At 39.8% G+C, this 27,361-nt stretch overlaps 1 protein-coding gene across 3 annotated transcripts in view; it reads right to left on the reverse strand.

The window, feature by feature from the left end:
- GALNT18 (polypeptide N-acetylgalactosaminyltransferase 18) overlaps positions 1-27,361 on the reverse strand; it is a 383,448-nt gene that overhangs the window by 55,092 nt on the left and 300,995 nt on the right. For all 3 annotated transcript variants that reach the window (XM_073347598.1, XM_073347597.1, XM_073347599.1), the window contains exon 9: positions 27,148-27,243. In XM_073347598.1, coding sequence (XP_073203699.1) covers positions 27,148-27,243 — 96 coding nt within the window. The remainder of the gene's footprint in view (positions 1-27,147; positions 27,244-27,361) is intronic.

Raw genomic sequence — 27,361 nt, forward strand, 5'->3', positions numbered from 1 at the left:
TGATCCCAGGGCCTGACCCAGCACCCAGTGAAGTCATCAGCGTCCTTTCATTGGGAACTGGATCAGTTCCACGTGCAGAAGCCAATGGGATGGCTGAAAACAACTGGTCACTGCAGCAGGAATTCATTCAAAGCTGAATTTGGGAGGTGGATGGGGAAGAAGTAGGTGATAGCTACTGCTTGAATATCTGAGGGATACTGAGACCAACAAACAGGCCCAATCCTGGCATTTTGCCTGTATAAAGAAAGTAGAATTTAGTCCTTTAAGATTTGGTCTTGGAGATTTTGCTTTCATTTCATGCTGGTGGCCACTAAAGGAAAAGTAAGAGAAAGAAAAACCTTGTGAAGGAAGGCAAGCAATAAAACAAGCTGAGCAGTCAGGAAGCATGAGAGCTATGTGTTGTCAGAAGCCGAGGTAAGGACGGTCAGGCCTATTGGTTGGATTAGTGGCAGTTATGCCTCGTGGTCGGAGTGGTGGCAATTGGGCCTGGAGGTTAGAGCCAAGAGTCAGAGCTGGAATCAGGAGTCAAGATGAGAGTTGGAACGAGGCAAGAGTACGGCTGGGAGTTAGTCTGGAGCAGAACTAGGGACAAGACAGGAACAAGAGCAGAACTGGAGCCGGCAGAGGCCTCTGGAGTCTGTCACCACCATCAGGCAGAGAAGAGTTCCAACTCATGAAGCAACATTGAACAGACTGAGTGGCTATGTGTTTTGTGAGGTTTATATACCTGCTCTGAGAGTCAGACGACCAGCTTCTGGCTTGTGGACTGACTGGGGCCTAACAGGTGTGTCATTATACCCCATATTCTTCATAGAAATATGGTTATGATATGAATATGACATAACTAAGATATATTTAATGCAAGTTGGCTCATGTAAGGTGTCATTGGAAAGGTTCTGATTTACTGAATGTGATTATCCAATTTGTATGCATGTATCATTTCTGTATCTGAAGTTAGGAATATTGACTATGTAACAATTACAACTGTGTGTGTACTTGGGAAAACGCCCACCAGACAGTAGGCAATAATCCTCGATGAGCCATTTAAGAAGGACAATAGTACTCTGAAGATACTAATCTCCCACCTTCCTGAGGAGTTTCCTGGGATGCGACATTGACACCACAAGGTCAGGTGATAATGTCACCTAATGCAAAATACCACCTTGGGCACTGCTGGTATTTTTCCTCTGTAGGGGGGATGGGGATCAAACAATGGTTTCCTGCCTTAGGTAAATCCTTTTTAAGGTTGGGGAGGGGGTTAATCTGGACTCTCCTCCGTTACCTACCCAAGAAGAAAGACTGCTGAAAGTACCTGAGGGGAAAGTCAGGGGTGAGTCCAGACTGAGACAGGAGTCCACTCTATAAGAAGAGATAATTGGAACTCTAAGCTACAGAAACTTCAATACTGCCTAATTCAACATTTAGGGTGAGAAATTACATTCTGTAACCTGTTTCTTTAGTGAATCAAGCTTAGTTTGCCTGTTTTGTTTTATTTGCTTAGTAATCTGCTTTGTTCTGTTTGCTATCCCTTATAATCACTCAATAACTGTCTTTTGTGGTGAATAAACTTATTTCTTGTTTATAACATAACCCAATTTGTGCAATCTTTATCTGGGGGGGGGGCAAGAAGCTGTGCATATCTCTCTTCACATTGAGGGAGAGGGTGAATTCTTATGAGCTTGCACTGTGCAGATCTTTCTATACAGTACAAGACAATATACTTTTGGATCTGCACTCCAAGAGAGGTGGGCACCTGAGTGCTGGGGCAAATTCCTTAAAATGAGTCTTCCCAGAGCTGATCTCCTTGCCTGTCTTTCTGCAGCTGGGTGTGGCCCTTCCTGTGTGTGTGCTAGGGGAGGCTTAACAGCTTGGCACAGCAAGACAGGGTAAAGGAGGCCCAGGCTGGCGGAACAGGCAGGCTCAATGATATCCCAGTAAACATACTGTTTAAATATGAATATATAGTATTATAGTAAATGAAACAATGAATCCACACAACTGTGACTCTTTTGGGTAATGTTGATCACTAATCACTAATTTGGCACAAATCACTAATTTGGCTCCTGAACCACTGAGGTCTGAGTATCACTGATCTAAAGCATGGACCAAAATAAGCATATTACACCAGTATTCCAATCACTGCATTTCCTTCCAGTTACCATCTGTATGGATTTGAAGATTGCACTTCTTACAGTTACAGGGTGAGTGGTGCCTTACACTCCTTTGCTGTTCCTCTTGAGTGCAGCCCTCAGGTGACAGCTTGTGCTATCTTTACTATTCTGTACGTGGAACCCCAAGGTTCACCCACTCCTAGATTGGTTTCCTGAGTTGCAGACCCTCTTTTTTCCAACCATGTGAACATGACAGGTTCAGCTATATTTGGCACCTGCAAAAAACTTCCTTCCTGAAGCCTGTGACCAATGGCTGATTAAAGTGACTTAAAACAGCTTCTTCAAAATAAACATGTTATTTATTCACCCAAAGGTACCCTGCAATCTGAGAAAAGAATTAAACAATAAATGCCTATACAGCTCTGATCTTACCTCAACTTTATCGCCCCCCGCCACCATGTTTAAGTAGGATTACACTTCACCCAGTTACACCCCACCGCCTCAGGATACGAGGCACAGACTGGCCTGCTACAGTTTCTGCCTCTCCATCAAAGTCTCCCCTCAAGCATCTGCTGAAAATTCACCCCCTCCGTTTCTCCAAGGGGGGTGTGTGTGTGTGTCTTTTTAACCATGTAGCATCCTTCTGATCTCTAGGCTCCCAGTCTCAACAACAGTTGTGTAGCTTGTGTTGGAGCCTAGAAGTTGAATTCTCACAAGCCAATAGCTCAGCTATTTTCTTTCGAGGTGTTGTTCCTTATCTAGGCTATTGTGCTGACATCTTGCTGGTTTCCCCAACAACCCACCATTAAACTGAACCAATACATCCACGTATGCTAACAACCCAATGCTGCTATGCACTGACTATCTTAATCGATAGTTCCCATATTCCTAAAATTATTACAGATCAATCCCATGCTTTCCACAGCAATGTACGGACCAGATTTGTAACTTACTTCCATCAGAATACATCAATTGACCTCACTGGAGTAACTATGGGGATTTAGGCCCTGGTTCACAGCCTAGTGAAGTCAACAGGAATCTTTCCATTGATTTCAGTGGGCGTTTGATTAAGTCCTTGCACCATTGTCTATAAAACCCCAGTTTGCCAAAGCTCCTCTTTTACTCTCAATCTTTAGGTTCCTTAAGCTTCTCTTTATCTAAATGCAAAGTAGCTGGCTGATCAATCCTAAAAATGAAAGTATTTTGTATGTTATCTCATTTGCTTAATATACACCAAAACTTTGAAATAGGCTGTCCATGGGTAGCAGGAACATTAGTGCCACTAACTCTGCATTTAACCTGAAAAGATGATAACAGTCAGAGTTAGCTTATTTTATTCTGTAAAGCTCTGTGTAGCCCAGCTGCAGCAGGAGGCACTGGGTGGGGGGAGGCACAGGTGGCTTTTTGACAACTGGCTGTGGATTTGTTTAGTCACTGGGCAACTTAAAGCAGCCTCAGCCAAGGAGGTTCTTGTTCATCAGGAGATCACTGGTGTGCAGCCACACTCTAGCCATGCCCCTGACCTCACTATTCTGGGGTTATCAGGTAGGGGGTGGCATAGAGCTGGTTATGCTGGCTCAACACCATTCAAAAATTTCACTATGCAAGGAATCCCCAATTGGCTGTTAGGGTGTATTTCTACCTACTTTGTTCTGTCAGAGCAACATAAAGCAGAGAGAATGAGAGTTATAATCTGGCTAAACAGTCTATTGCATTATACTGCAAAACACTCACCTGCCCAGCAATGTAAAAATGCACACAATGGGGTAGTAAAAAGTCTGGGGAAATGGAAGAAGAAAAAGAGATAGTGTTGGATATGGCTCAGTAGATAAAAATATACATTTATTTTTAGACCAAAAGGTTTGTAGGGAGTCAAGGAAATCAAAGAGAACCAAAGATCAACTCTGCCTCTTGTCTGAATGAAAGACTATCTGCTCTTTTTTTTTTTTTTTTAAACTCTATGGCTGTTACTACACTGTAATCATCCCAGACTATATTTCTCAGATGGGAATTTTCCTTCACATGATTTATGTTCAGTCATAAATGGAGTCTGTAGTGGTCAGACTCAGCTTTATTTGGAAACTGGCTTGTGTATGATCTACAAAAATGCGATTTGGGAGCCTAAAGTGTGCATTCTATGACAAGCAGATAATTAATGGGTGTTCCATGTGGACTTCCCTGAAATTAGGAGTTTAACAACTCCTTCAGTGTCCCGTCCATGTATATCATCCATCTGGCAAAGTGATTCCCATCTCACTTGACAATCCTCTCAGGTTATTTGAATTCGCCTTGAGTGCTCACTGTGGTCACGACTCTCCAAACCTACCCTTCTTCACACAGTAATTCTCTCTCACATGAATAATGCCATTAAATTAAAAACAAACCTAACATAAGCCAATTTGGGAAAAAGCAGATTTAGCTACAAAAGCATCTTCAAAAGCACCACAGGGCCAACGTCAGGATTAGTGATGGAAGAGTGCGTAATTTGATGAATGGTGTAAATGATGCCACTTGAGTGGTGCAAGAAAGGGTGGGAAGCAGCACCACCGGCACTGTGACACAGTAGTGTTTCAGCAGCAATATGAGTTGCAATCTGATCTCTCAAGGGCATTTTTGCTCTGTACACTCTGACACCAACAAAAACACATTTTTGAAGCTGTGTGCCAATGACAAACTGAAAGTGGTCAGTGTCTGCAAAATTACAACATGTCCTGAAAATACATTTCATAGTTTTAATACTATACCAAAGACACATTTTTAATTACACCATGCTGTGCCAACCCTGCTAAGAGTTCCCTAGTGCATACTGATGTTTGAAACAGGACTACAACAACACACCCTAAGGAACTTTTATTGTGTGCCAGCACGGTCCACAAGGCAACATGCAACACGCTGGTGTGCACTAGAATGCACACTCCAGCTGGTGCGCAGAAATGCACCATGCAGACAAGTCCTAAAGGAGCTTTCTTTGCATGTCCCTATGTTCAGGGACTTCTGCCATAACTAAACACAATGCAGCAGGATCCAGATGACATTTCAGCTTTAACTCCGTAAATTGCCTTGGTTTGCTCAGTGTAAGCAAAACCTTTATTCTATTTTAGCAAAGCCTGTGTGTTGATGTGTTTATGACACTGCACTCCATATTTTTATAAAAATATGTTTATAAGTGGATATGATGTTAACTGGAATATGCTTTATGCAAAAGGTCTCTTGTAATGTATCATTACAAAGCTTATAATCTATTGAGTGTGGTCATCCTATTTGTATTAATGTACCATTCTTGTACCTGAAACTAGGAATATGAAATATAACTCTGAGGTCCTATTGTAAATATTCAGAGTGTGGCCATTAATGGTGGTTTGGAATCTTGATGGCTCCCATTATCCAGGACAATTGGTTGTAAATGGCTCTGTTTACTTGTAAGACTTCCTGTATATGTGTGCCAGCAAGTGGGTAATGAAGGACATGTGATCATGTCACCTGAACTGGAATTCATCTTGAACCTGGTGTTTTTCCATCTAGAAGGAGGGGTGGGAACCCAGAGAGAGACAAAGGATTCCCGCCTTGTGCCAAAGCTATTAAAGGGGGTAGAAAAGAACATGTTGAATCCCCTGCTTTTCACCTAAGATGCCTGGTGGAACTAACAAGGTCTGTGCCGGGGAAAGGATTGGGCCGAGACTAGGAAGCAGTCTAGTCTGTGAAAGAGGCTTATTGGAACATCTCTAAGGATGAGATTTACCTGTATTCAGTTTCTTAATGTATTAAGTTAGCCTTGCATATTTTGCTTTATTTTACTTCGTAACTTACTTTGTTCTATTACTTGAAACCACTTAAATCCTACTTTTTATACTTAATAAAATCACTTTTGTTTATTATTAAAGCCAGAGTAAGTGATTAATACCTGGGGGAGCAAACAGCTGCGCATATCTCTCTATCAGTGTTACAGAGGACAGACGATTCATGAGTTTACCCTGTATAAGCTTTATGCAGAGTAAAACGGATTCTTTTGGGGTTTGGATCCCCTTGGGAGCAGGATGTCTTGGTGCTGGAGACAGGAGCACTTCTTAAGCTGTTTTCAGTTAAGTCTGCAGTTTTGGGGATGTGGTTCAGACCCTGGGTCTGTGTTGCAGCAGGCTTGCGTGTCTGGCTCAACAAGGCAGGGTCCTGGAGCCCCAAACTGGCAGGGAAAACAGGCTCAAAGGTAGTCTCAGCACATCAGGTGACAGTCCCAAGGGCGTCTGTGTGACTGAACCCGTCACAATGTTGTTTTTTCTCCCAAATCAGCAGTTGTTAACAAAAAAAGTCATGAAAACCTCACAATTTACTAAGCTAATTGCAGAGTTTGGAAGTGCTAGGAATACATCATGTGAAATACATTGCTGAAGATATAGAGATTTGATTCAGGATGCAACAACATGGCTTGCAATCAGTACTGTTCCCTGCTGAACAAATAGACGGTTAATATTGTAGCAACATCTGCATGACTTAAATGCATTTATCAGCTTTTTCATTGGACTGCTGTAAGCTTCTATGGATAGCCAACTGATACCTGTCATGCAAAACCTATCACAGTGCTGTTTGTTTATTGTAATACTGCAAAGAAGCGGAAATTAGAGTAATTTATAACAGAATAAAAAAAATTGCTACTGGTTTAAATGATGAAGTAAAATAAAAAATCCAAAACATTCTTCTTCCATATTAACAATTTATCTCATTTATATGTACCGTAAATGGAATCAAAATTAGATAAATAAATCCAAAATTATTGTAATTTAGTTAATAGATTAATAGGCCAAAAGGGATCATGGAATCATCAAGTCTGACCTCCCATATGACACTGGCCATAGAATTTTACCCAGTTACTCCTGTGTTGGGTTAATTAACTTGTGTTTGACTAAAGCATATCTTCCAGAAAGGCATCCAGTCCTTATTTGGAGACTTTTATCTTAGGGCTAGTCTCTACTGGCAGCGCTTTAACGTGGCTGTGTAGTCGTGGCGCAGCGCTGGGAGAGAGCTCTTCCAGTGCTTTAAATAAACCACCTCCACGAGGGGCGTATCTACCTAGCACTGCAGCTGGAGGACACAAGCTAAAAAAGAAGAGCTTGTCACAGGAAGGGGCAGCAACTAGGAGGAGAGTGGCTATGCCTCAGAAATAGCTGACTCTTGCCACAGCGCTGCTGAGAAAGAAAGAGTTGACCAGCCTCCACTGCTCACAAGGACTTAACAGACCCAGGACAAGCTGATCATCATGGGGCAGGGATCAAAGATAAATCCTGACCTGGGGCCCTGCTGTGCCATACTCTTATAAAAAACCAGACCTTTATAGGAAACTCAGAGACTGAATGCCTCCTCAAGCAGAAGACCCCCCTACACCTGAAAACATGGAAAGGCTGGAGTTAGGTTCCAAGGAGGGAAAGGACTTTGGAAGGAGAAGAGACACTGAAACTGCCTGGGTGTGATCTCAGAGAAAGGCCCAGCCTATCACACCCCCATTTCTGTGGTATCAGAGTGCCTCACAGTCTTTAATGTATTTGTCCTTACAACACCTCTGTGAAGTAGGGAAGTGCTATAATCCCATTTTACAGATAAGGAACTGAAGCACAGAGAGACTAAGCAACTTCTCCAAAGCCACACAGGAAGTCTGTGATGGAGCAGAGAATTAAACTTGAGTCTCCCAACTCTCAGGCTAGCACCCTGATCACCAGGTTATCTTTCCTTTCTTCAAGAAATGAAGAAGCCATAACTTCCAGCCATTGGTCTTATGGTCCCTTTCTCTACTAGATTAAAGTGCTCTTTTTTTTTCCCCTGCAAAGGTACTGTACGACCAATTGGAGCCATGGACTGAATTCAGCTCTTGCTAAGGGCTATTTGGAATGTGACTTGCAAATAAATTGTCTGACAAATGTAGCTCTTTCTTCAGTTTGCAAATCAGACCTGACTTCCGCAAAGTTAGTAATTAGCATTCAGTGAATAATTCATGTGAAGAAATTTGAACCTCTGGGTTGTTTGTGCTCTAATAAGTTTGGCTATCTGTGGTGCATGATTGGTTACCTAAGTTGTGTGATACTGTTTCTACTCCATGGCTGGATGACTGACGTTTTAGAACTAGGAAAATACTTTTATTTGCATGCACATACAGGTATCTGTATGAGAAAAAAAATAATTCCCCAAACATTCGTGTGAATAAAAACTGCCTTGCAACTAGTGAAAAATAAAGGACAGAAACTAGTTCAAATTGAACTGCTGATCAGAATTTGAATGAATGCTGACAAACTAGCACAGCTCCAACTGACTACAATGGGAGTTGCATTCGTTTTCAATGGGGCTGAATTTGGTCCATGAATTCTAAATGAGCCAGCAGTTGACTTCAATTTAGTAGAAGGACATATTAGAATCAAAAGATTTATTAAGTAGGCCCTTTGCCTCCTGTATTCTATTCAAGCTACAGCACCACTGTCAAAGAGTTTGAGAAACAAAAATCTGACCTCCAGGACTTTAACATTTGATAAAGTAACAAATGAAATAATATCACATCAGTCAACAGAATGTTTAAACTGACAACCAAACCATGGCTACTACAATATCAAACTCCAAGTGCAACATATGCATTCCAATAACTATGTTGGTTGTATGCTAAATTTATACTGTAAGCAACTATTGATCTTGAAAACTGCCAATTAAAATGCCAAATTGGGAAGAGATGAGAGATTTTTAAAATATCACTAACTCTAGTAATTGCTGCATAATATGCAGGCCTACAACTCTGATCTATTTCAAATTAATGCACGTACCAAAAATGTGAAATGCTTTGGATAGTTTTAAATTGCTACATGTGGCACATGCATAGAACTGCTATTTTAGTTCTCTAATGGTTTTTAATTAAAAGTATTTTCACTCTAAGCCAAGGAAAGGCTTGTCTACAACATAACAATCCATCCCTCAGTTTATTCACACAAAATGTTATTTAGATGAAAATCAGCTGGGCCATGAAGCTTATTTTGACCTATTCCATAGGGCATCTTGCAAAGAGAGAGAACCATAGGGAAGTGGAAACTTCATTATAATGCTATAATATATATTTTTTTCATTTTTAAAAGCTCAGTGTTAGATTAGTGCCTTCAGCATTAATGTACAGTAGGTGTGTTGCCTCAGTGTGGGAAGCTATTGGGCCTCTATCACAAACTTTTAGACCCTTTCCAGGCACTCAAGAACTCATGGTAATATGCATGACATAAAAATCAAAAAAATAAAATAGATCATGGTGTCCATCGTGCCTCTATTTTTGTCCTTCTCATAGAACTATGCCTCCTCACCACATCCTGCCCTTTTGTGTGTGGATGTAACTGGCAGCTTAGGGATTGCGAAGATGTTGACAACAATAAAATGTTCAAGTGTAGACAAGGCCTAAGAGGTGTAACCATGCCTCACCAACAAAAAGGTGTCCTTTTGAGCAGAGTAAACCAAACACACATGGAGAAGAAAAAAAAAAAAGTATATTATGCCTAAATTCTGTTTCCAGATCACCAGTGATTATGGATTGTGTAAAGTATAGCTGAATGTAAGCCCACATTGCATATTTTAGGTATTTCTGCTCCAAGTCTATCTATCTATTGAACTTTCACATCACTGTAATATCTGAGTGCCTCTCAATCTTTTCGTGTATTTATCCAGCCCTGTGGGTTAGCAAAGTGCTATTATCTCCATTTTACAGTTGGGGAACCAAGGCACAGAGATGCTAAGTGACTTGTTCCAGGTCACACAGGAAGTCTTCAACCCACGTCCTTTAAGTCCTAGGCTAGAGCCCTAACCACTCAATCATCTACCAAGTCACATCCATCTCTGCATGATAAAACTACAGCTCGCTTCAAGCACCGAGACATAGAATCTTTGTAAACCTGTTAGCATAATGGTTGATAGATATACGTGAAAATCATAAGTTCCTCTTAATGGATGATGGGTGTGTTATCACTTTGCCTCCAAGTATGTTCTGTCCCTTTGTGGCAATGTCCCCCATTACTCCTCAGCATGCTCAATTCACATTGTGAGGAAATGTCACTGGCTGCTCCATGCTGGAGATGATCTGCCAAATGCCTGACTGGCAGCTCTGAGTGGGAGAACTTTGGTTCCCAGATCAGGATTAGACTGCACATCAGCCGAGCTTGCAGAGCCCTACAGAAGCGTTGACATCACAACAGCAGAATTTCTTTAGGTCTACTGAGTACCTGTTGTTACCACGTCACTGGCTATATTTAACAGATTAATGGAACTCTACAAACCTAAACCAAACCCTGTATGTAAGGAAGTGTCACCTTAATCAGCTTAGTGTTCAGTCTGAAAAGCATAGAGTTTGAGTCCAAAATCATGTGTCAGCCTTATCATCTCGGAGCTCAACATATTTTACCTTCCAGGTTTTGAGTATTTCAAAGTTTTAACATGCTGAAATCCTTATTAGGCCAAAAGTACTGACACAATAAGCCATACTCTAAATCAAATGGAAAAGAATGCCTGACAAGCATATATGCATTGTGAACATCCAGATGAGAACAGCATCGAATCGCTGTATAATATCCAGTCAGCACCTCTAAACTCTTCCAAATTAAGCACTGTATAAGAACCCTGAAATGCTCTGGTAATTTTAAATTGATATGCATTGCTCATGCTCAGAAACAGCTTGTTTGTTTTTATTACATTTTTAATTAAACTTTTTTTTAGCATTATTTACTTCTGGGCAAAATATATTTAATGAATATAAATAGGGGATAAAAATCTTGAAGCACACGGCCACCAGAGTTTAGTTACTAAGGATTGAGAGAAGAGAGAAGAAATGATAAGAATAGCAGATGGGCTGGTATTCAGGACCAGTTTTGGGTTATGTACAATATGAAACTAGCCCTAAAAAAGTTCCTCTGACATCCAGTTATCAATCTTTTGGTCTAGCCTGTGTCAGCCTCAGCTGAGTTGACTAGAAGTCTTGAAGAGAACTGTCTCCAGTTAGATGACAAAGGCAGCAAAATTATGAATTTACTGCTCCCCAGCTTATTCAGCTAGGAGCTATTCAAAAGTTTCTATTTTTCTTGAAAAAAAACAAACAAGGAATTTAAATAGAAAAAACCTCAATGTTAAACCAACATTAAGGTTTCACATTTAGGGTGGGAGTTTCCTACGTGCTTGGGGTTGGCCTAATTTTCATCCCACAGAAATTACTGAGAGTTATTCCATTGACTTCAATAGGGTCAAAGCTGATTACGTTTGAAACTCCCATTCCTAAAATGTGCAAAGTAGGAAAATGCAGATATCAGGACTCAACAGCAATTTGAACTTATATATAGGATTCATAACATGAACATTATTCTATACATTTAACAATGCAACAGAAATATGTAAAACTACACAACAAGAAAAAAGAGAAGGGAAAATACTTAATGTATAAGCATGGGCACGTAAATCTTATGTGAATCCTTACTTTTTTAGTTCTTAATGTCTACACATATAGAAAGTCACAAAAGTGATGATGCCACAGTGTCAGTTAGCTAATTTATAGTAGAAAGGAAACCAAATTCAAGATGAAGTTCATGCAATTCTTTACAGAGAAATATCATAATGTGACCAGGCCCACAAAAATTTAAATGGGAATATACTGTACAAAATTTCAAGGAGGAAGAAAAACAAAACATTTTTGAGAAGAACTTCCGTAATGCACAGTAATATCACCTAAGTTTTTAATATTTTTAATGCTCTTCTATTTGGAAAAATGCAGGCCTGCTTGTTATAGAACACTTCACAGACTTTTAAGCTGGACAACGAAAGTGCCATTTGCCCAAAGGATTTTTCCCGAATTGTTTTCACTCACTGGTATTCTCTGTCTATGGTCTCCAAGGTACTTCTTTATTTTCTCAGATAGTTTGCTTCCTTTACCATACTGTTTCCCATTTCAAGTTTCTATTATTTCTAAGAAAAATCTGCTTTAGTAGGCAAAATCTTTCTCACTGAAAATCTTTAAATCAAACAATATATTTTCCTAAGTGCCCTATACTGTTAATTCTGATCAGAATTTGCAATATTTTCCCAATTAGTAAGATCAAGGTTATTTTATTTTTATATATATATTGTGACAAAGTTCCTCCTCTACCTTGGTGGGTCTTGCGCTTATTGGAGGATTTGCTCACCTCGGAGATTCACGGCAGCCCTCAGTTTGGCCGTTTTTGTGAACCCACAGTCCAGGTCAATTCCTCCTGTGTCTGGACCAGGAGTTGGAAGGTTTGGGGGGAACCCGGGCCCGCTCTCTACTCCGGGTTCCAGCCCAGGGCTCTGTGGAATGCAGCTGCCTAGAGTGCCTCCTGGAACAGCTGTGTGACAGCTACAACTCCTTGGGCTACTTCCCCATGGCCTCCTCCCAACACCTTCTTTATCCTCACCATAGGACCTTCCTCCTGGTGTCTGATAATGCTTGTACTCCTCAGTTTTCCAGCAGTATGCATTCTCACTCTCAGCTCCTAGTGCCTCTTGCTCCCACACATGCACCACAAACTGAAGTGAGCTCCTTTTTAAACCCAGGTGCCCTGATTAGCCTGCCTTAATTGAGACTCACAGCTTCTTGATTGGCTGCAGGTGTTCTAATCAGCCTGTGCCTTAATTGTTCCGAGAAAGTTCCTGATTGTTCTGGAACCTTCCCTGTTACCTTACCCAGGGAAAAGGGACCTACTTAACCTGAGGCTAATCTATCTGCATTCTATCACTCTCCTGTAGCCATCTGGTCCGACCCTGCCACTATATATATATATATTCCAGTTTTTCTTCCAATCGCTTCTTAAGACAGATATGACATTACAGCAGTTTCTCATAGTGTAGACAATTAAGTATTGCTACTGGCTTAAACCATCCCCTCGAGCCTTTTCTCCTTACACCTAAGTCTCCCTTCCTTTTAGAAGAAAGGTCGAACTTGTGGGTCTGATACATTATGGGAAGCCACGAAACTAATATTTTGTTCCCGGCTCTTTTTAACAGACATTCTGTGTGACCTTGGCCAAGTCACTTCTTAGCTCTCTGCTCTAGTTTCCATATCTATAAAAAGGGAGGCAATTATTTGCCCATCCATTTAGCGCCTATATGTTCCTGAAGTAGACCTTAAAGCTTCCTAAAATACACTCTTAGTGTATGTCTACACAGCCGACGTTAAAGTGCTGCCATGGCAGCACTTTAATGTGGCTGTTTAGTTGCGGCTCCACCACAGGGAGAGAGCTCTCCTAGCATTGTAAAAAATCCAACTCCACAAGGGGAGTAGCTCCCGGCACTGGGATCGCGGCTCCCAGCGCTAGTGCACTGTCTACACTGCCATTTTATAGCACTGAAACTTGCATCGCTCAGGGTGGTGTTTTATCACACCCCTGAGGAAAGTTTCAGTGCTGTAAGTGGCAGTGGAGACAAGCCCTTATTTGCCTCAAGTTTTCAGCCCTGCATTCAAGTTCCTAATCTGCCTCCTTCTGGTCCTAAACATTGACAGCACTTCTGAGAAAACCAACCTTTGAATTCTTGCTCTTAAGCTTCATGTTAGCTCCTGGAACCTGAACGTCAGGACTCCTAATATAGCCTCTGTCAGGTGATTGGTTGCAGCAAATAGCCTGTGATGGTATTTTCTATCTCCACCACTCTATATCACCTTCAGTAATAATCCAGTATAACAGAAAAGAATACAGATTACTTAGACATATAGGCAAATTTTAAGTGTGTTTTAAAATCCATGATCTATTCACTAAACTAAATCTATTTACTAAACTAAGTGGAAGTTCTGCAGCAGAACTGTCTTCGAAAGGAAATAAATTGGAGTCTGTTGAAATAAATAATACATAAATATTGTGCATCCCCAAATGAGAAAATCAATGTCCCTCTCGAAGAAGAAATTACTGTTTTTCAACAATTTTATCTCACTAGTAACTGAGTTTCCGTTCAAAATGATCAGTTCTTCTGCCGTCACAGGCATGCATAATATCACACCACCACATATTTTCAAACATGGAAAAAACAGTTTCCATTCAATTATTTCAGAACTGAGGGTTGAATAGAGTTCTTCTGATCCAGAATAATACAGTTTTATAGCTTATGTTCTCAGTGGAGCAGAACAGAGAAAATGACCTGCTCTAATATCATGTCAGAAGCTAGGAGAAGGGTTCTTTGTTTATGCTTTTTTGAGTTGAAGTCCCTTTACACTGTGAATTAATAATATCTAACTCCCATGTTTGATACAGTTCCTAAAACAAACTGGAGGCAAGATAACACTTAGCCCTACTACTAGGAAGTCCCAAGTTCCATTCAAAACCCCTAGCTTCTCACTCCCATGTCAATATATGCTGTGGACAATGGATATTATTTTTGGCTCCATCATTTATACCTATGAAGCTAAAAAACCTTTGTTCAAAAAGACCAGCTCCAAAACAACACCAGAGGAAGCACATGCAGCCCCCAGAGAGATGTGCTTCATGTCATTCCCCATCAAATCCTGTGGCTGAGTGAGGAGCAGCACTGACATATTTTTAGGGGCAAATTGCCCAAACAAGGTTGATGTGATTTGGCACCTTGCATTATGAGAGGTGAGCACTGGGTGTGACGGGCTGCCCCCCTTTAAGGTGCCACAGATGTACTGGGATACCACTGAGCCCACCTGTTCCACCAGCATAGCACTCCTTTACCCTGCCTTGCTGAACCAGGCTCTTAAACCTCCTCTAGTGCACATACACAGGTAGGACCACACCCAGCTGCAGAAAGACACAGACAAGGAGGTCAGCTCTGGAAGACTCATCTTAAGGGACTTGCCTCAGCACTCAGGTGCCCACCTCCCTTGGAGTGCAGACCCAAAGGTATATTGTCTTGTGCTTTACAGGAAGATCTGCACAGCACAAGCTCATAAGAATTTGCTCTCTCCCTCAATGTGAAGAGAGATATGCACAGCTTCTTGCCCCCCCAGATAAAGATTGCACAAATTGGGTTATATTATAAACAAGAAATAAGTTTATTCACCACAAAAGACAGTTATTGAGTGATTATCAGGGATAGCAAACAGAACAAAGCAGATTACTAAGCGAATAAAACAAAACATTCACACTACGCTTAAAATCTTAAAGAGACTGGTTTCAAGAATTAATTTCTCACCCTAAATGTTGTTTTAGGCAAGTTGCTGAGTTTATGTGGCTTAGAGTTCCAGTTATTTCTTCTTATAGACAGGACCTCTCTGTCTCACTCTGGATTCACCCCTGCCTTTCCCCTCAGGTACTTTCAGCAGTCTTTCTTCTTGGGTAGGCAATGGAGAAGAGTCCAGATTAACCCCCTCCCCAGCCTTAAAAAGAATTTACCTGAGGCGGGAAACCTTTGTTTGATCCCCATCCCCCTACAGAGGAAAAGTACCAGTGTCCAAGGTGATATTTTGTATCAGGTGATCTTAAAACCTGACCTTGCAGTGCCAAAGCAACTATGAAACCAGGTTTATTTGTAATGTCCACAGGAAGGAACTCCAGGCAGATGGGAGATCCACATCTTCAAAGACTCATTGTCTTTTTCTAATGGCCCATTAAGGCTGATTGCTTACTGTCTGGTTGGCGTTTCCCCAAGTACACACACAGTTGTAATTGTTAGATAGTCAAGATTCCTAACTTCAGATACAGAAATGATACATGCATACAAATTGGATAATCACATTCAGTAAATCAGAACCTTTCCAATGATATCTTATATGAGCCACCTTGCATAAAGTATATCTTAGTTATGCCATATTCATATCATAACCATATTTCTATGAAGAATATGGGATGTAATGTCACACTAGGGGTGAAGTGAAGTTGACACACCCACCAGAGACACACCCAAAAACCGCATGCTGGGTACATTTATTTGAGAACCAGTGGAAATAAACAACAACATTAAATGTCTTGAATCCAGCCAATCCCCTGGGAAGAAATTCCAGAGAGCTCACTTGGCCCAAGTAGGATCAATAATCTTGCAGTCCTCATCTGGCACTGAGGTCTTTGCCTGAGTTACAGTATGGACTTCAGCACAACACTCAATCTGTTTTTGTTATAAAATCAAGTTTAAAGAAGAAAACAGCTTCAAAAAATGTTGCAGCGAAGTTACACACTATGTGAGATCAAACACATGATGATTATAGTCTTTTCCATGTTGATCCACTAAAAGGTCTAGTTCAGATGTCTTTACATCTGAATATATTACCTAGATGCTAATCTTGCCTACTGCATAACACAGGCCAAAGAACTTCCCCCAAAATAATTCCTAGAGCATATATCTTTTAGAAAAATATCCAATCCTGATTTAAAAGTTGTCAGTGATGGAATACCTATCAGGACCCTTGATAAGTAGTTCCAGTGGTTAATTACATGCACTGTTAAATTTTTATGCCTTATTTCCAGTCTAAATTTGTCTAGCTTCAACTTCCAGCCATTGGATCCTGTTATAACTTCCTCTGCTAGATTAAAAAGCCCAATAGTAAATATTTGTTCCCCATGTAGATAATTATAGACTGTAATCAACTCACTCCAAACAGACTGAGCTCTTTGAGCCTATCACTATAAGAAATGTTTTCTAATCCTTTATTTATTCTCATAGCTCTTCTCTGAACCCTCTTCAATTTATCAACATCCTTCTTGAATTGTGGCCACCAGAACTGGACAACATATTCTAGTAGCAGTCGCACCAGTACTGTATACAGAAGTAAAATAACCTCTTGAGATTCCCGTTTATGCATCCCACGATCACATTAGCTCTTTTGGCCACAGTGTTGCACGAGGAGCTCACATTCAGCTGATTATCCATCACAACCCCTAGTTCTTTTTCAAAGTCACTGCTTCCCAGGATGGAATCTCCCATTCTATAAAGTATGGCCTAAGTTCTTTGCTCCCAAATGTATACATTTACATTTGGACATATTAAAAAACACAGTTTGCTTGCACACAGTTTACCAAGCATTCCAGATCTCTCTGAAACAGTGACCTGTCCTCTTCATTATTTACCACTCTCAATTTTTGTGTCATCTGCAACCTTTATCAGTGATGATTTTATGTTTTCTTCTAGGTCATGGATAAGAATGTTAAATAGCATAAGACCAAGAACTGACCCCATTGGAGAGACATTCACTTGATGATGATTCCCCATTTACAATTAAATTCTGTGACCTATCAGTTAGCCAGTTTTTAATCCATCTACTGTGTGCCATGTTAATTTTATACCATTCTACTTTTTTCACCAAAATATCATCTGGTACTAAGTCAAGTACCTTAGAGAAGTCTAACTATATTACATCAGCACTATTACCTTTATCAACCAAACTTGTAATCTCATTTAAATAATATATAATATTAGCTTGTCAGGATTTATTTTCCATAAATCCATGTTGATTTGCCTTTATTTCTTGATTAATTAAGTCTTGTATCAGTCATCCCATTATCTTGCCTAGGATCCACGTAAGGATGACAGGCCTATAATTACTCAGGTCATCTCATTTACCCTTTTAAAAATTGGCATAATATTGGCCTTCTTTCTGTCCTCTGGAACTTCCCCTAGTGCTCCAAAACTTATTGAAAGTAAACAGTAACAGTCCAGCTAGCTCCTTAGCCAGTTCTTTTAAAACTCCTGGATGCAAGTTATCTAGCCATGCTGATTTGAAAATATCTAACTTTAGTTGCTTAACATCCTCCAGAGATACCAGTGGAATGGAAAGATTGTTTTCATCACCACATGCTGAAACTATATCATCTGTTTTACCCACAAATGCAGAACAGAAATATTGATTGAACACTTCTGTCTTTTCTGCATTACTAGTGATAATTTTACTATTTCTATCTAGTAATGGTCCAGTACCATTGTCAGGATTCTTTTTGTTCCTAATACATTTTAAAAACTCCTTATTTTACTTAATTCAGTGGGCCATAAATTTCTCCTTGTGTGTCTCTGCTTCCCTTATGAATATTCTACAATTCCTAACTTCAGATTTATATTCATTACTGTCAACTTCCCTTTCTTTCAATTGTTATATATTTATTATAATAAATCAAAAAGTTATCCAGATATGCCCTCCAAACTACTCCACCCTCCCCCCAACCTGGGAATTTGCTCAGGTAAAATGAATATATAAACAAAGAACTCAAAGTCATAGTAAAAGAGAAACTATATAAATTAACCATAATTACGAAACTGCATGCCCTTCCTCACACTGGATAATTAAGAAATGTTATATGGGATCATAATAAGATACCAAAACCTGATGGCATAATGAATTAATCATATTTTAGCTACTTGCTATTTTAAGGCTCCATTCAGTAAAAGCTTTTGCAGAGATTTTACCTTCTTTTTTTCCCAGCTTGACAGCTACAGTGCAGAGCCTACAGTGATTTAAAATTAATTTCTGCCTACAATGTACACCCACCTGCTCCCTATACTTGGCTCATGCTTCTCTCCTATCAGTGTTCTTTGTCTTTTGTCTACTCCAGAATCTAGGGACTAGATCCTTAGCTGCTGTAAATCTGCATTGGTCCTTTGAAGTCCATGGACCTAAGCTGATTTTTACGAGCTGAGGATTTGGCATCATACCTATTGTTGTTGTTATTTATATTATTGCCTATTTTGTTAGGCACTGTTAAAAAACCCATAGTAAGAAACAGTCCTTGCATCAAAGAACTTGCATGCACTTGGAGCAGCCTCCCAGTCAATGCCTGTGCCAAACTCTCTTCCTGTCCTCTTTAATGAGCTGCTAAAATCCTTTTCATTTCATGAAGCATTCCAACTATAACGGCCATGCAGTAGCCTTTGCTTTCTCTGTATTATAATGTTTTAGTACTCATTGTGCCTTGAGACCAGACGTTCTTTGGAACAGGGACTGGTTAATTTTTTAGTACTGTAAAGCAGTCGGTATATTGAGGGAACTATGTAACTTCATAAATAAAATAAAAATAGTAATAAATCATATTTTCCAACAGCAAACTCAAGAAACTCACTCTCTAGGTTTTGACATCTCTTAAGAGCATGGAGCCAGTCACACACACATTTCAATTTACAATTTGAAACTCATTTTACAGCGATGTAGCACTGACCGTTGTTATAAAGTTGCTCTGTCTTCTGCACATTCTTTTTGGGCAGAATTCTCACAATTAAAAAGTTGGGCTGTGCTTATTTTTTCAAAACAATGTGTAACACCATGTTCAAGAGAGAGGATATTGCATAGGGTCTGTGTGTAATCAATCACTCATATGTGCAAAAGACAAAAATATTTATCATTTTCCTTGAAAACAAGTCAACTCCTTTCATAAACATCAGCTCTTAGTTCACAGGTGACTGACAGCTATGAATCCAGCTGTTGTGCCTTATATAATTCCTTAGAAAATTTTTGTGAGAGGTTTCACTAGGCATGTCTCATCCATAGGGAACTGATACTTCAATACTGAACATTTGAAGGTTAGTCTTTAATACAGATCTGCAGGTTTCCATATGTTCTTCAATCTGGTTTTACTCCCACTGAAATCAGTGGCCAAACAAGTACTAACTTCAGAGGTAGCAGAAGCAGGCCCTCTGTTAGGAAAATTCCTCACATGATGTAGGTTTGTAATGCTTACAGGTTTTGTCTTGAAGCCGAGTGTTGTGTTAGGAACTTGGTCCTATTTGTGAACCAGAAGAGACCTCATGATTTCTAAAAATATACATCAGTGCTGTTTCCCACAGGAGCTCTTTACTGCCCTTGTGCTAAAGAAATTTACAGGCACTCAGTAATTTTTCAGATAGAGGAGAAAGGAATGCATGTTCTTCTAGAAGTCAGTCAGGGATCTAAACCATCAAAGCTATAGGCTTTTCTTAAATATTAATAATTCTCTGCCTCTAAAACTTGCCCTGACAGCAATACCCTAGCATTCTGTGGGCAGCAAAGGAAAGAATCCCAGGGAAAATGAGTTGTGTGTTCAGCTTAGCTTAATATTTCCACGTTTTGATACTAACTGAAAGGTACCATGAAAGGTCTGAACTGAAATGAAGGACACAATTACAATTCATGTATTAGTAATATATAAAATGGTCCCCTCAATCCATGTAAACTGGTATGCAACAACAGGACCTGGAGAGGATGAGCTACTTAAGGATTTATACTGCTTGGAAGTGACAATTTACGGAGATGAGAATATTTTCAACAGTATCCAAAAAGAGCTTGGCAATAGCCATTCTAGAAGATACACTTGGAAAAGAAAACTAACAGATTCATAATTAATTGTTCCTGTATTGTTCCTCTAACTTCATTACAAATGGTTATCCATGAATTGCTTGGTTGATGGAACATTTATTTCCTGCACTCGCTAGATGATATCACGACTCTTGAAAGGATCTGAGTGTTTTAGAGATGAGAAAGAGCCCAAAACAAAGTGCCACATCCAATCATCCACTGGGGGGTCGAGGTAGAAAAAAAGAGCATGATCAAAACAGAAGAACATAAGATCTAGATCCCAATTTTTCAACTGAGCCTCTCTCTAGAACAGGTCAAACCAAAATCCTGGATGCGAAAAGCCAGAAGTTTAAAATTGGGATCTGAATATTGCTGCTAGGGCCCATCTCTAATTCTATCCAGTGGGTCAGCTTATTGATTCTTATGAAGAAGCATGGTCTTACACTTCAGTCTTTCCTCCAAATGGAACCAAACCCAGACTTTTCTTTACGAGCATATATTAGTTCACTTAAAGCAGACCTTTCTCCCAGGTTGTGTAATAGTGCTGGCAGGAACAAGTTGCATACAGAGCTAATAGTGGGTACAATGGAGGTAAGCACTTCATTCTTGATGACTTGGAAGTGACTTAGATTAGAGCAGTTTAAAATATTTAGACCCAAAACATTTTCCATCAAAATATTTAATGAAAACAGATAGGATTTCAATAAAGCTTTAGATTTTTTTTATTTTAAAAAATTCTAACGGAAACAAAATGAAAATGTTCACTGCATTTTTAACTCAAATTTTCATTTTTCAAAAAACCAAAATGTAATTTGAAACAAAATGAATTTTTTTTCATTAAAAATCTAAAACGTCTACAAAATTGTGAGTGAAATCATTTTCATTGTTTGACCAGCTCTAATGTAGTCAGCACAAGTTCCAGGTAGAATGCCTTGCAGAACACCTACATGCAGACGCACAATTCCTGCATAATGACCATTGTTTTATTTTAAATTAACTTCTAACATATGTTAATATTGAAAAGCCCCAATGAGGGGCTAACTGTGAACGTTAAATCAAGATGTGTAAAATCCTTGTCAGCCCTTCCTGTTCTGGTGGGATGGAAGTGGAGGGCAGGGACTATGAAGAAAACAAACCATCCCCTTATTGCTGAGGATTTTCACTCACTATTTTTCTTTTTTCAAAAAGAAAAGGAGTACTTGTGGCACCTTAGAGACTAACCAATTTATTAGAGCATAAGCTTTCGTGAGCTACAGCTCACTTCTTCAGATGCATATCGTGGAAACTGCAGCAGGTCCTCTCTCTGGAAGTGACATCCATCCAATCCTGACACCCCATCATGGTGTAGCGTAGGCAGGATCAAGGAGCAGTGAAGTGATCAAGTTAGTTCTACTTCTTCTATCATAAACTCTTTGGGCTAGAATAGAGCCACACCAATTTACTCCAGCTGAGGATCTGGCCCTTTACTGTGTATCTACACTCTAATTTAAACCCACTGCACTGCATCTCAGAGCTCAGGTCTACAGAGTCGGGCTTGCGGAGCTCATGCCATGGTGCTAAAAAACAGCTGGGTAGATATTGCAACTGGGGCTGGAGCTTGGGCTCTGAAGCCTACCCTCCCCCCCTCCCCCCCCCGGACTTCAGGGCCAGAACGCCAGTCTGAGCTGCAATGTTTTACATTGCTGCTTTTGGAGCCAAAGCACGAGCCCTGCGAGCCCAACTCTGTAGACCCAACCTCTGAAACTCGCTCCTATGGGTTTTAAAATATAGTGTGGCCCCAAACTAGCATCTTTCTCTCTTCTGTTTGACTGGTCAGCTTTCTCTCATTCCTCCTTGCCTCAGTCTCCCTCATCTATGGCTTCTAAATCCTCCTTCCATTCAAGATGCATTGCAGCATACAGTTGTCCCTCTGCTGCATCTTGGTGCCTTTACTTCATCCCACATTCTGGGAACTTATGAAGCCCCATGGTGTAGAAAAAATGAATGTACAGTTGGAGGAGTCCAACTAGGACTATGCCTTTATTAATATTCAAAGGAGCAAATTGGTGGGAACATAAATATTTATAGATACTTGGATAATAGCCACAAAATTATTTTACAAAGCTGAAAAAACTCTTTGCCTCTGGATACATTCCATTGTTAGGAAGAACAAACTGGGTAGGATTTATGCTTCCAAACATAACAGAAAGGAACATTTTCATCTGGAGTCCAATGAATAATTACATTGATTGAAAAGAATGAGAAGTTACTGAGTATTTTGTGTTGTGTAAAGTACACACCAACTCCCATACCCACTCGCAAAGTTTATGACAACTTTAAACATGTGCATTTAAATCACATATGTACGTAAAAAGCCAATTTTCACCTTTCTTCATTGTAACATATCCTGCTCTGCATATGTAAGTGTGCATTTTTTCTCCTTTTCTCCATTGTTTCTATTTTAAAAAACAATTATGAGCCAAATTCTCTGCTGCTGCAAATTAGTGCAGTTCTGTTGAACTTAATGGAGCTATAGCAATTTACACCAACAGAGAATTTGGCCTCAAAATACTAAGCTGAAAATAAAGACAGGAAGCAAAGACTAGGAGTCCTGGTGGGATGGAGAGAGCTAGAGGCTGGGACAAATGACAAATTGGCCAGTTGCAAAGGCTGAACAACAGAAGACAAGATATGGGTCACACGTAGTAGAAATTGGGTGGAGATGGTCATGTTGGCCTGGTAGCTCTTGTTAGTGGACAGAACAGGGGAATAAGAGTCAAGATTCTCTGAATTCTATTCTCCATTCCACCACTGCCTCACTGTGTGACCACAGAAAAACTGTGCCTCAGTTTTCCTATCTGTATAATGGTGACAATAATATACTCACAGGCATATTCATTCATTCATTCATTCACATACTCTGAGATTCTTGTATGGAAGGGCTAATAATACATATTAATTCTTTATAAGTAGTACAGCAATCATGTGAAGGGAGTTGGTGAAAGTTTGGTTAACCTCAAACATTTTAGGCTCACTCATTATTAATTCTAATGCCTCTTAAAAACAGCTGTTGTTTTGTGCAGTGAGACAATCTCTGGTTATTCAATTATGCAGTCTGAGAGCAGTTCTTTGGCACTTTTGAAAGCATTATTAATTACAAAGGGATGTTTGACATACTTGCCACTGGCCACAAAACAGTGCTATGCACTCTTATATTTTAACTTCACAATTCCCTTTTCAAAGAGTGTAATCATCCCATGTGTGTGAATCATGCTAAAAGAAAAGAGTACCCATTTACACATTCCACAGCTATGCAATTTCAAGAGCTGGTGTCAAATAGCTTGACTAAGTGATGAGTAAAAGGGGAACTAGATCAGAGTCTTCAAAGATTTGAAAGGGGTTAGCACAGAGCAAGAAATTATTCATGATGGAAAAAGAGGCTATAGCTAGAAGTAATGAGAAGAAAGGAAAAATTTAGGCTGCATATCAGGGAAAACTTCCTGACAGGCTGTAGAATAGTCCCCCGAGGGAAATAGAGGAAGCTCTTTAGCCTGGAATATTTAAAACTAGAATGGAGAAAATATAGGAACAAATACTAGTAGCTTAGGGAAAAATCCTGAATTGTCAAGCAGATGGGCTAATGACCTAATGGGTCTTTTCCATTTTTAACTTGTTTTTTATGATCATATGAATTCATCCTCCTACATATTTCTAAGGGTTCTATTTAAGTCCACAAACACATCCTTTATTAAAATGCATTCTACCCCTGACTTATTTGCAATTAAATCGATCAAATATATGAATGCTCTATGAAAACCAAAGTACTGAAATGCATGACAAGCCCTGAATTCTTCTCTTGGTCCGGTGCATCTTATGCTATTACCCTATAATGATTTTTCTGGAGTGTGCTTATGCACATTTTATTTATTTATTTATTTTACTGTGACTCTTCTCCTTGTAGGATACAGGCACTGGCCTTGTGGTAATCAGCTATAAGAAGCTCTCTAGTCAGCATATCGGTGCACTTTGAAATGCATAGGGTCCTATAAGGAAAATGAAAGATTATCTCCAGTGAGCACTTTATACTGGTTTAAGAAGGAAGAAACCAATTTCTAAGAGAGGAAAGGATTAAGGAAGTTGTAAAAATTGCATCACGGACCAGGGTAGAACATTGTTTAAACCACACAGTTTCCTGCACATTACCTCCTCTCCCTAATATTAGAATGGTCTTGGAAGAGCCAAAACGCCTGTCAGGCTGCGTCTACACTATGAGCTAGGGGTGTGATTCCCCTGCTTGTGTACCTTGCGTGAGTATAAACAGCAGGGTAAGCTGCAGTAGCACAGGCCATGGCAGCAGAGTCATGGCTTAGCTGCACTGAGTATTCAGCACGCTCAAGCCATGCTTCTGATGCCACTACCCATGCTCGCGGTGTAGACGTAGCTTAAGAAACGAATGAACCTCAGACATGAGGCGTATGGGATTTTTCTAGCCAAGGCCTCATATTGCAACGCCTGTTCACACCAGTAGTCCTGGCCCCTGCTACGAGTCCCACTGACTAGTCTCACTGGGACTGCTCACATGAGTTGGGGATTCAGGACTGGGCCAGTATTCCTCATTAAACAGGGTTACTGCTTTCCAACTATTTTTTTCTTCTTCAACAAACTTAACACTAAGTAAAAAGAAAAGGAGGACTTGTGGCACCTTAGAGACTAACCAATTTATTTGAGCATGAGCTTTCGTGAGCTACAGCTCACTTCATCGGATGCATACTGTGTTAGGTCTATGGCCACAGGTGTGAGCTGCCAGATTACACAAAGGGACCTTGAACCAACCACTCCCTCTGTGCCAGTTGCTGGGAAGAGGCTTGGGTCTATGCCATAAATACGGGGATTCCCTCTACACAGAGGAAATCTTCCAGATGCCTATTCAGTAAAATGTATGGGTCCTTTGTGCTACTGTAGTGGCACACAATTTGGCCAAGTACATGTCCCTGAATGGGGAAACAGCAAGTTCCTCTTTAAAGAGAGATCTCACGCATTTTCTAATCCCAGGCAGAGTCAGACAGTATCATAGCTTTTAAAAAAACCCCTGAAATCATGTTAATGGGTGAGGAGATGCAAACAACACTGTAATTATGAAAGGAGCATGCTCCCATCAAGAGGGTTCTTCTTTCTCTCCCCCATCCCCATATTTTTGTTACCCATATCTCATTTATGCAGAGCTTTGACTGGCATTCAAAAATAGTTTACAGTGAATGCTGAACGGTGCTAACTAAGGGGGCTTTTTTTTTGCCACTTAACTATAATTAAAATTTCCAATTTTAATTTACAACAGTGTATGTAGACTGTTATCAAGATGATATGCCAGAAGAGAATTATTGCACCTTCCCAGAAGGTGAAGAATAATGACTCCAGCAAACTTGTGATTTACATCAGAGGTAGGTAGTTACTTAGCTAACAATGAGGACCAGCTTAAAAAGCTCCTGGAGGCAACACACTAGTTATCAGCATACTTATGTGAAAAATAAGCCGCAGTCTATGCAGTGGATGCATGTGATAAATGGGACTCTCTGATATTTTTCTCTTCATCATTCATAATTTACTCAAGCAGGACCTCTCTAGGGATCAATATTAAAAGCTCTCAGTAAAGGAAATCAGTGCAGAGCTGAAAATGCAGAACACATAACTTTGCAAGGTATTATATAACCAACACCAACAATTTCATCAGGTTTAAGTTTCCAACTAAGTTACCCATAGATGGAAGATCAATGTTACCTTTTCAATGTGCACTTGTTTATGTCTTAGCTAGCTAGTGTTATGATCCTCCTTTGCTGTGTAATCAAATCAAGTAATTGATGGTTCTATGAACAGCACCACATCCCACACATTTATATAAATGAAGAGTATCAAGGTCCTTTTGTACAATGCTTGCATAAAAACAACCAGAGCAAAATTTTCTGCTGATTATTACTAGGCACTAGCAAAGGAAGGGAGTAAATGCTTTCAATCACCCTCATGTATTCTAAAACGCAGGGGTATTTTGCTCTACAACATGTAATCAAAATATGACTATTTTTCTTCTATAGATTTTTGTTTAAGTGATCTTCCAATATCAACTACTTTGCACGGTCTGTCTCTGACAGGCAAGTTCTGGACCACGCAGGTGGTAGTTTAAGTAGCTGCATGAGAATGCTTTTACATGTGTCCAGATCGTTAGTCACTCAAGAAGAGGCTACATGTTCAAACTCTTATTTGTCAGTTATTAAATCCAGCTGTTTCAGTAAATGCAAGGGCTTTGATAATTTGAGTCTGACCCATTCTGAACAAAATGAGCGTGTGTTAGGGAATGTAAAAAGGGCCTGGAATAAAGGGCTTTTGCAGGTATTAATTTATTTTTTGTACATGTCTGTAATGCACTTTGAAGTAGGGTGCTGTACTTTTCAAATTCCCAGAACAAAGACAGTAAATACAGCAGCCCAAAACAGAAAATTTTGCTATAAATACAATTATATCTTCTTTAGAGCTTACTGTTGCATTCATATCAGGGACACAGTTAAAAGAGATAAATAACAAAAGCTTATGCCAACAATTCCTGCTAAATGTAGCACTAATTCATGCCTCTTGTTGCTTATAGTCTTCCAAAATGAATAAATAAGCTTCCTTGTCAAAGCACTAATTAATACACAAGTGATTCTCAACATTATGGCACAAGTAATGTTCCAATTTTCTATAAAATCTCTAACAAACAGCCTAAGGAGGTACTGTAGCAGGAAAAAAACATTGATGGTTACAATATGGTTCCTCCTACACAGCCTACTAAAAGCAGCAGCCATATATGAGATCATTAGTCATACTAACCTGTGGTGTCATTCCATGGCAGATATACATGATTGGAATATTTTCTGTGTCTGGCCCCTGATCAAGGCACAAATCACTTTTCAGGGAATTCTGCAGCTAGAATAGACAGAGAGAAAAAGAAACCAAATGTGTGTTAGAATGGACTATATTTAATCATTTCAATTTCTTTGCAAGAAAATCATATTTACCTGAGAGAAGGAAACATTCATAATAA

Source organism: Lepidochelys kempii, chromosome 6 (assembly GCF_965140265.1).
Source record: "Lepidochelys kempii isolate rLepKem1 chromosome 6, rLepKem1.hap2, whole genome shotgun sequence".
NCBI classification, from domain to species: domain Eukaryota; kingdom Metazoa; phylum Chordata; order Testudines; family Cheloniidae; genus Lepidochelys; species Lepidochelys kempii.